General features: G+C 37.3%; 1 protein-coding gene across 1 annotated transcript; it reads right to left on the bottom strand.

The window, feature by feature from the left end:
• Nucleotides 1-34: 34 nt before the first annotated feature.
• On the bottom strand, nt 35-11,148 carry LOC127429537 (EF-hand domain-containing protein D1-like). The gene is made up of 4 exons (XM_051678644.1): nt 10,311-11,148; nt 4,771-4,918; nt 1,665-1,799; nt 35-895 (listed from the first exon to the last, which is right to left on the bottom strand). Exons 1-4 carry the CDS (start codon nt 10,604-10,606, stop codon nt 764-766), a joined length of 711 nt encoding a protein of 236 aa, XP_051534604.1. The 5' UTR covers nt 10,607-11,148; the 3' UTR covers nt 35-763.

Consider the following 11,148-nt stretch of genomic DNA (forward strand, 5'->3'; position numbering starts at 1 on the left):
ATGGGCTTTATGTGATATTAGCAAACATACCATATAAGAGTCACTTGTACATTTTATGAGCATCCAATATAAAATACAATTAACCAAAACTTAACTTTAACAACAAAACTATAATTAGGTGTCACATATGTAGTACTTTAAAAAAAGAAAATCGAACAAAATGCATGATTAAAATATATAAAAAATAAAAATACTTCTTGACACTTGGTTACCATAGTTTCCGTGGTCTAACTTTACATCTCATCTGTTGGTCATAATCAATATTTGTGCCACAACACCGACATCGCATGTGTCTAAAATTATGATTAACACTAAATAACTTTACAACAAACCTTTTGTTTTGTTTCTAAAAATATATAGTTACTTGAATGAGTAAAATAGAAGCACAATCTCGTCTTTTAAAGTGTGTGCTGTTTTATCTTTAAACTTAAATTAGCTTTGACAACCCTCCTGAAATCTTACTCGCTTCTGTTGCTTCAGTCTTTTCCACAGCCTCTCTGTATGGCCCTAATCTGAAGGTCCCCACCAACAACATTAATTCCACATGCATATTTCAGGATAGCTGCAAGTGACCAAATGCTAATGCTACTTGTTCAGTGGTACCCCTTGGCTGTGATTATATTTAGATGTGAGATCCAAGAGGCTGAGAGTGCACGTATTTGTTTATTTAAAATGTGCTGATCAAGAATTAGTATGTATTTGTGGGTGAAAGAGACGCAGATGTGCTAAACTGAGTAAGCGGTAAGATGTGTTATGTGTGTGTTTATGAGAATGTAGATTGTAGCTCTTTAAACGCAGCACGCCGTTGTTTTCTTTCGAGTTCCATCCTCTTCCTCTCCTCTTGCTCTTCTCGTATCTCTGCCTCGAACTTACTGCGCACAGACAGAGCCTGAACCTACCACACACACACACACACACACACAACACAAATAAAATACATTTGAACTCTATTTGTCACATGGCCTAAACATGAAAACTCAAATACACATACACTGATTTTCCTATTGCTGTAGTTCTGCTTCAATGACACAAAAACTGTTTAAAACAGCCAAGCTGGAAAGTGCCCAAAACCCCTTTAAAAACTAATCAACAGACCAGCCAGACCAGCTTAGGCTATGATGCAATAGCTGAATCAGACTTGTTGAATCTTGTTCATTTAGGGTATATATATATATATATATATATATATATATATATATATATATATATATATATATATACACATATATAATGTTACATACTGTATATGTTAGATGTGTTCCAAACCAAGAGTTGAACACCATATAGTGTTCTCTATACTATCTAGTGTAACCAATCATTGACAAAATGTTCTTCTTAGAATGCATCCATTCGTGTAGTTGCAGTATATGACCATCAGGGGTCAGTAATTATGCCAAAATGCGCCAAGCTGAAACCTTTCATCAACTTCAAACACATTTTTTTTTTTTTATGTAATGCATATCATTACAAGCCTGGCCTATAATAACATTCATATAGTTCCATATTCATTTATTTACATTCTTTGATATGATGCTTGTATAATAAAGTCATTAAAATCATTGATTTAAAAAATGTTTGCACCCTACAGCTTGAACAAATAACAAAGAGAGCCGTTTAAATACATCTGAACTCTCATACATACAAAGATATACAAATACACAAACCTTGGCCTCAAAGAAGTCCCTCGCTCCAAGAACTCCTTCAGTCGAGACGTCAATCTCTGAAAGCCGAGCGAGAGCCATAAGCCCACTCTCTTCCTGCAACTCACCTGCAGCGGCCCTCCGGAAGATCAGCAGGAACTGAGAGGGGGAAAGAGAAAGATCATTAGATTTGGACTATTGTGAAAATTCAATAGCTTGAATGGTTATTAGTAGTTCAGGGTTTTGACATTTTGACTTTGTAACACTTTTCCATAGGGTTGGCAACATTTCACCACACGAGGACAGGACGCTTAAGCATTCTGAACGCTTCAGTATGGGATGGTGGGGTCCCACCTTGAGCATTTTGCAAAATGACTGTCCCCCTTGGGCATTTTGCCACTTCAATATACCGTCCGTCCGATCGAGCGTTTCATCGTTGAGTTTGTTGTCCCGTCTAAATCCCTGTATGGGACATCTTTATTTCTGCCATAATATAAGACGTCACTGTTAAAACGAGACCTACTTTTCCATGACCTTTCCAATCATTTGTGATTACTTTAAGGATTTTTTTTTTCTCCCCAATTTGGACTGCCCAATTCCCAATGTGTGCCAAGTCCTCGTGGTGGCGTAGTGGCTCGCCTCAATCCGGGTGCGCAGAGGACGAATCTCAGTTTGCGCATCTTATTATGTGGCTTGTTGAGCGCATTATTGTAGAGACATAGCATGTGGAGGCTTCACGCTATTCTCGTGCCAAGTGACTCCAGTCAGGCTAAGCAACCAACTGACCCGGTTGCTAGGGTGGGTAGTTACGTTGGGGTAACCTCCTCGTGATCGCTAAAATGTGGTTCTCGCGGGGAGTTGTGCATGGATGCCGTGGAGAATAGCATGAAGCCTCCACACTCGCTAGGTCTCCGTGGTAACACGCTCAACAAGCCATGTGATAAGATGCGTGGATTGACGGGCTCAGATGCGGAGGCAACTGAGATTCGTCCTCCGCCACGTGGATTGAGACTAGTCACTACGCCACCACAAGGACTTAGAACACATTGGGATTTCCAAATTGGGGAGGAAAAAAAATGTTTTGTTCTGACCCACACACTTAACAATCATTCAACTGTGACTGATTCATTTAAAGGTACTGAATGAAAAGAATGAGTTGCTCACAAATTAACCAACAATATGGCGTACAGAATCTTCTAAATGGCAATATGCAATACACCTATTATGAAATATATGTTCAAACAGGGTTTTCACAGATACTGTGTAAGTCACATCCTTATACATACATGCAACATATTTCAAAATAAAAATGGCTGTTTTCATAAGTTTATGTAACATATTTTGACAAATACTAGTGGAATTTGAATATGGACATATATTAGGGGTGTAACGGTACATGTATTCGTCCCGAACCGTCACGGTACTGACGTCACTGTTCGGTGCATGCAGTCAGACGAAGAATACATCCGAGTCAGGCGATTCACTCCAATCCAGAAGGGGGCGCGCGGTAATGCAACACTGTTTGCTAACCGCCACAACAGGAAAAAGTGGGGACCAAATGCCGCTAGGTGGAACAAACTGTAATTTGCACTACTGTCTGTTCAAAATAAATGAAAAGAAACCTAGCATTTGGGGTTTGTTGCTTTTTCCTGTTGTACCGAACTCGTATCGAACCGTGACCCCAAAACCGAGGTACGTACCGAACCGTGACTTCTGTGTACCGTTACAACCATAACATATAAGCTCAAATATATGAACTATAATTTTATGTATGTTCATTGATGGCAATACACCAGATTTCTGTATGGTACGGGGAAGTTTATTCTAGACAAGCTCTAGACTCTAGACAAACTTTTTATTATGATCATGACTTTTGCACAATTTAAAAATACCTGATATATCCAGGTTTTCATCACTTTGGGGTCTCTGGCAGTTAACTAAAAATATATAGAAAAGTAACTGATAGCAGTTTCCAAAGTTGCTAAGCAAGCACATAAACCTAGAGTTCAGCTGTTTTTTTTATACCGCAAACTGAAAGACAACACAAATCTCATATTTCTAAATCTGTAATCTCTTTACCAAAATTGAGATTTCAGGGATTTCAAATGGAGAGTGATTGAATTGTAGATGTTCAGTCAGAACTGATTGCATTGAGGGAGGAACATAATGACCTTATATCAGGTTTCCTCTCTTTCTCTGTGCAATCTGTCTTTGTGTGTTTGTGTGTGTGTGTGTGTGTGTGTAATCTTATCCATGAGGAATGTTCCTCCAATTCCTAAAGAGACAGAACTGTGTGTGACACACAGCAGAGTCACACAGCTGCACATGTCACCTGTTTGTGTGTGTGTGTGTGTGTGTGTGTGTGTGTGTGTGTGTGTGTGTGTGTGTGTGTGTGTGTGTGTGTGTGTGTGTGAGAGAGAGACAGAGTTGGGGTGGGGTTGGGTTGCCAGCTTTTTGCCATGTGAATAAGGGATGCTTGAACATTTTTAGTGCTTCAGTACGGGATGTTTCGCCATCCCCTTTGAGTGTTTTACCACTAAAATATGGGATAATAGGAGTCCCGTATGCAACATTTTAATTTTGGGAAAAAAACTGGACATTCCGGCTAATACAGGACATATGGCAACCCTAAAGGGGGAAGAGTGCAGATTTTGAAAAGGAGCCTAAAAGAACAGATAAACCTGGAGCATCCTTCTTAAAGTGGCAAAGAAAAGTTCATAAAAGGACTAAATAATGTCCTGATTCATACATAAAAATGCTGAAAATACTTTAAGGAGTCATATGATTAAATATAAGGATCTGTAAGTCTAGCCACAAATATATGCAATATATATGCAATACATGCTGAAAACATCTCAAAAAGCACAGAAAAAATATGATTGGCTGAGAAGTGTGAACCCACATTGTTGCATTGGAGATCATATCTTTTATTGGAGATAAGACATTATCCCTTAAATAGAGCTCTAAAAAAATGTGCCGTGATAGGATTATTTTAGTAGATGAGTCTAAAGTGGCTTTATTGGAGTGTAATCTTTGAAAAGATTTCATCAGCAGATATCAATTAGAGATAATTATAGACCAATCAAAGAAGTAACTATACTGTTAAAATCTTGCATACAATCACACAGACCTCTCTGTAGCTGAGTTTGCCATCATAATCTTCATCCACTTCCTTGATCATATTTTTCAGTCCCAAATGAGTCTGTGGAGCTCCAAGCTTCTCCATCATCAGCTTGAGTTCCATCAGATCAATAAAGCCATCTTTACCAGAGTCAAATCTGCACACACACACACACACCGAGAGAGAGAAGAAAAAAATCCAATCATTTTCTAAACAGAGAAGGAATTAAAGGAATAGTTCACCCAAAAATGATAATTCTCCTCATTTACTCACCCTTATGTTGTCTCACTCTTGTTTGACTTTCGTTTACACTTCCAAGTGCCATCCAGTGCTCTGGACATGCATCAAGCACTAAGAAGTGTAATCGAGCTTGATATTATGAATGTGCCTAGAGACTGCAATGGCAAGATATACAGTGAAATAGGAGTTACATTTTAGTCTGTTCTCATCCAAAACCAATTAGATCACTTAAGACATGGATTAAACCACAAGTCGTATGGATTACTTTAATGCTGCATTTATGTGCTTTCTGGAGCTTCAAAGTGTTGGTCACCATTCACTTGCATTGTATGGACCTACAGAGTAGAGATATTCTTTTAAAACATTTTGTTTGTGTTCTGCAGAAGAAAGAAATTCATACACATCTGGGATAACATGAGGGTGAGTAAATGATGCAAGAATTTTCATTTTTGGGGGAACTAATCCTTTAAACATGTTTTTGAAACCTTTTGGGAGGAAAAAAAAGTTATAGGAAAAATACATCTGGAACCAAGGCTGCTGAAAAAGTGGGCAATCACTGTTGCATTATATAAAGATTTATATAATATTTCTAATCAATTTATCACCGAAAACTGCATTCTAACATCATATGGACAAAATCAACCTACAACAGATACCTAAAATGACAGCTAACATAAAGAGATATATATATATATATATATATATATATATATATATACACACAGCCACTGAGAGTAAAGGCAACAGAAGCAGGTGGATGGAGATGGAACAGCAGGATAGAATCTAACAGAGAGTATTTATAGTCTCACCCAGCTGTTACCACACCAACCAGCAGGATTGAGTGAGTGTGCGAAAGAGAGAGAGAAGTGTTTGACTAAAAATGTGTGAAAGTGGATAGACTGAGATTGAAGGAGAGGGCACGTGTTTCTATTTTGGTTTGAGAGACGCTTTTAGAAAGTAAATGTTCATAGCTGAAAAGTACAGGTGAACATCACCTCGTTTTGCCTTTGTTTTCTCCTCTCCCCATAGGAAAGAATAATCTCAAACGAGATCTCTTCAAATGAATATTCCGGGTTCAATACAATTTAAGCTCAATCAACAGTATTTCAGCATAATATTGATTGGCCAACACAAAAAAATATATAGTCTCAACCTGCCCTTCTTTCATAAAAAAATAAATAAATAATAAAAAAGAGGTGTTACAGTAAGGCACTTGCAATGGAAGTGAATGGGGTCAGTCCGTAAACATTAAATACACACAGTTTCAGAAGTATAGCCACAAGATGTGCTTGTGCTGACATGATTTTAGTGTCATAGAATTGCTTACTAACCTTATCTGTGTAAAATTATTTTAGCATTAAAGTATTTTAGCATTAATGGTCTGGCCCCATTCACTTCCATTGTATGCCTTACCATAACTGTGATTTACGCTTTTTTTAATTAAGAAGTGGCGAGCTGATTTTTTTGCTGAAATCAACATTACGCTGGAAAACCAATGTCTGAAATCAAAACTAAGAGATTTCAACATGAACTCAAACATTTTGCATACAATTGTTCCAGGACCGAATTATCCGAGCTATGCAATCAACATTAATTAGTAAAGTTCTTTTCTCTTACATTATCAAAAATTTTCTAATTTTATTATTCCACCAAAAGACTTTTGGGAGAAACATCTTAGAACAAGCTGAAACTTAAATAAAACATGATTGAGAAATTAATTATGTCTCTTAAGCTATAAAAGGGCAACCTCTGAGCAACAAAAGTTTACTCTAGGTTTCTCACTTTCTCTCACACAATTTTTAGATTTATCGGGGTGTTTCACATCTTTGTTTTAAACGGTCGTTCTAATCTCGTCTCCCCAGCAGTTCCACATTGTTTCTGAAAGGTCATTAACACGCCCGCCGATGAAACAGCTCAACCAGTCCTACGTCATTAAAACCCATAATAGCGCTTATAGACAATTAACTCAATATTATCAGCTTTCTTTCATTACTCAATTTTGTTTTATGAACCCCCACCAATACATGCTCACACTTGCCTGTCCCTGATTAAAAGACAACTGTGAATCTGCTGACCTGAAGAACAACTGCCATCAGCAACTGACAACAGACTCCTACATACAAAACAATGTACTGTAGGCAGTATGTTGGTCTCAGTCATCACTCACATTTATTGCATCTTTATGAACTCCCCTTTAAAATTGAAAACACAAGCTGGCCCTTGACGTAAATGTGGGTGCATAGCATGTGTTTGTGCATCTTTGTACTCTTTGGTTTCCTGCTGTGGTATTTATAGATGCCATGGCTTTGTGTTATAGAGCTTGGCATTCCCAATACTGCAGTCCAGATCCTGGATCTGAAGCTAACCACAGATCTGCTCAGAGTCACTGCTACTTTTCAGCTGACTAGAGAACAGCTAAAGAAGGGCATGAAGTAGGTTGGGGTTAACAAGAAGAATAGGAAGATTGCATGTTGCCCCTGCCCCCAGCATGCCAGGCACATTCCAGGTCAGCGCCTCTCCCTGCACTTTAATTTAGCGCTATAGAGGAGGGGATGGGGAATAAATGGATGGAGTGAATTGAGAAATTATACTTCATATTTATTCTGTTATATATATATATATATATATATATATATATATATATATATATATATATATATATATATATATATATATATATATATATATATATATATATATACACACACACACACAACCAGTTACTGATCAGTCAAAGCTTCTAAAACAGTGTATACCAGCCCTGGAGTAACTAGTGACATATTTTAGTGCTAGTAGAATCCATCAACCACACATGCCCAAGAAACTGGGGAACTAGGACAGAGTGTGTATATGGACTTATAATAATATACAGTATATGCTTTTTATATGCTATATAATTTCCCCTCCATACCTATCTATCTATCTATCTATGCTGTTTTGTGGTTGTTCGAAATGTGTTATAAAATGTATTTAAGTCTGACTGTATCTTGCTTTTGACCCATTTCCCTCTTAAACATGTCATCTTTTTTTCATCTCTGATGAAACTGGGTTAAACTGAACTGAACTGGGCCAGAGTATGTACTTGTATCACTTAAATAGACACACGTGCGGTCCTGATGTAGTCTAGTCTTATGGGACGTCCAAGCTTCGTTACAGCCATGGTTTGATGAACTAGAAACCTGTGTTAAATCCTACAATACAATATGCAATCAAATAATATTGACATAACATCAATGTTTCTCATTGAAAAAAATCCAAGAACTTTGTTCAAGAAAAAAAAAAAAAACTTTTTACATCCCTATGTTTAAATCATTTTGGCAAAAACATTGACACAGCTGACCCCTTGCTCAAGGGTAATTTTGTGCCACTAACGCCACTGGAAATGCAAAAATAAACGTTTTTTTTCTTCCGAATACGCCCCGTCTGCTATTGATCAAACAAACAGATAGCCCCGCCCCAAACTCACGCCATTGGTCATGTCAACATTTTTGAGACCGGTTGCTCAAAACAAACAAAGCAATTTTTATAGCGCCACAGAGTGTTTACAGTTTTCAAGATAATTAACCTACGAATGGCTTATTTGTAGTTGTCTCTGCATAATTAACATGAGATATGAGAAAGTATATAATATCGAAAAGTTCATGTTAATGTCATCATAGACCTAATGACATCACTGACACCTAGCGGCATGTATGCACGCAGCATTATTTAAACACAATATAGTTTTCAGTTAAAGATGCCATTGTAGAAAATCACCGTTTACAGTCATTCATTATTAATTTATTCCACGAATGAAAGTGTCCAATAATAGGGCAGTATTGAGAATAGGCGAGTAGTGTTCGGCCGGTCATGTGATCCTAACATGGCAGAGGGGACCCTCTCCATATAGAATAAAACAGCTTTTATAAGATTACTGATATGACTGGAGTTTTCATCTCACGTGAGTCATCAGGATAATATATACATATGCTTAAACATTTCAATTAATTTATTGATGATTAAAACTTTAAATGAGTAAAAAACTACTGAGTGCACCTTTTTAAGTCTTTGAAGTGGATTGCACACCACAGAATTTTCCATTTTTCAGCACAGTGCGAGAAATATTGGGTTGTTTGCTATTGTTATTGTTTGATGGGTTATGCAGCACTACCAGAGAATCATGGATTATAGCCTTAGAGCCACAAGAAAAGTCACATTAACAGGATGAACACGAAAAGGGGGATTTACTTAACTTTACTCCATCTGAAACCAAATGTAACCAAAGTGACTCATGCACAAAGATGGCATCGTTGCTCATAGAGGGGGTTCCACTTGGGACGTAGTGTTTGTGAGTGGACACTTGTACTGAAATAATGCAAGGGAAATCAGAACAATAGCCGTTCAGAGAGATCACCCCAGAAAAACACATTTTTTGGCACTGTACACTGAAGAGAGAGCATCATTCTTGTTTAGCTCACAGTACCTTCATAATCTATCCATTTTTTTTTTTCTATTTGTAAACTTCTAATTTTACTCAGCACTGTTTTTTATTTTATACTATTGTTTTATTAATAGTACTTGTTTACTCCATTTCACTATTATTGTTATTATTATTATTTACTTTTTATTACTTATTGTACACTGTCTTGGCTAAATGCATGGTTTTAGTCATGTCAATAAAACACACTTTTATTTCAAATAAACATATTCAGCTTGCTGTGGCAAAAAGAGAATAAAATTATATAGAAATAACTAAACAAAACATGATCAAATGATCAAGAACAAGCAATGTGCAATCAAAAATATTTTAAGATGTACACATTTCAATTTCATAACAAATTTCCATCAAATTGAAATGAGTAATCCTGAACACAGGTAAAATAAAATAAACTTAGATATTATACTTTTTATTTTATTTAAGTTTGTTAAAGATTACACAATTCAATTAGATGGAAATTTGTTATGAAATTGAAATGTGTAAATTAAAAAAAAAAAAAATAGGCTTAAATATTTTTGAGTTTTTTTATTTAAGAGATACATTAAAAACCATTCTTGTTCGAGCCATTGTGATCTAAGAACACAATGATCCTAAAACTCTCTCTCTCTCTCTCTCTCACACACACACACACACACACACACACACACACACACACACACACACAGTTTGCTTGTAACCTTACCTTGAGAAAGTCTTGTCAAACATAGCTTGATTAACTTCTATCACAGAGCTTAGTAATATATTTTATTTTTAATTGTAACATAGATGATTTAATTTGATAGTGCCAATGGATGTTAAAATGACTGAGTGAATATTAGACTAATACACTCACCTCTTGAACATTTTCTCCATATCTCTGATCTGTTTGCGGGAGAACTCTTTGAACTCACTATACGGATTGAAAACCTTCATCTGTTTGGGCTTCGACGTGCCGTCTTGAATGTCCAACCTGCGATTGAGTTTCTCCGTGAGTTCAGAGGTGGCGTCGCCGTTCACGTCGGCAGGTTTCACCGGCGGCTCCTCGCTCGCTTCTGTTTGTACCGGGATCAGCGGTGAACGGGGTTTCGGGTCATGCTGTTCGGCGTCCAGCCTGCGCTGCAGCTTCAGTGCGAGCTCTTCAGATGACATTGCGGACTGTGAATGAGATGCTCTAAGTCGCACGATCAGCTGTTTATGTGCACTGAAGTCTACGGAGTTGCGAGAGGGGCGGGGCTGCAGCGCAAGTGAGTCGTGATACCCAACGGGATTCAGTCTAGCAGAGCAGTGCTGGAAGAGTGGACTCTATCAAGACCATTCATATACGCGTCCAGGGTCGGTGCCACTGGGGTGCATCAGGAGGCAGTGCCCCCTCTGTCAAATGTTGTATTTAAACCAATTTTTATTATTTAATTACTATATTTTAAATGTGTTTAAATTTTTTTGACAGCCTAAATATTCAACTCAGTTGTACTGATAAATTGATCCTTAAAGCAAATGAATCCTAAAATTATTTGTAGAGATTGAACATTTCAGGTGGAAGGTGGGGACGGGAGTTATGCTGTCTGGCCAATTGACTGCTCTGTTCTTAATCAGAAAAATGTTGTCTGCTATATAATTCAGTCAGAGCTCAGAGGCTCAAAGGCTAAAAGAAGGGAATGGATTTAAGAAAAGGAATATACCTAGGATAAGGA

Source organism: Myxocyprinus asiaticus, chromosome 39, assembly GCF_019703515.2.
Source record: "Myxocyprinus asiaticus isolate MX2 ecotype Aquarium Trade chromosome 39, UBuf_Myxa_2, whole genome shotgun sequence".
NCBI classification, from domain to species: domain Eukaryota; kingdom Metazoa; phylum Chordata; class Actinopteri; order Cypriniformes; family Catostomidae; genus Myxocyprinus; species Myxocyprinus asiaticus.

What these genes read in the sequence shown, in the direction of transcription:
- LOC127429537 (XM_051678644.1), bottom strand. Translation starts at nt 10,606, where the DNA reads ATGTCATCTGAAGAGCTCGCACTGAAGCTGCAGCGCAGGCTGGACGCC. An exon ending in GCAAACTCAGCTACAGAGAG is followed by an intron (nt 1,800 to 4,770) that starts GTCTGTGTGATT and finishes TCCCCCTCTCAG; the next exon opens with TTCCTGCTGATCTTCCGGAG. An exon ending in GGGACTTCTTTGAGGCCAAG is followed by an intron (nt 896 to 1,664) that starts GTTTGTGTATTT and finishes TGTGTGTGGTAG; the next exon opens with GTTCAGGCTCTGTCTGTGCG.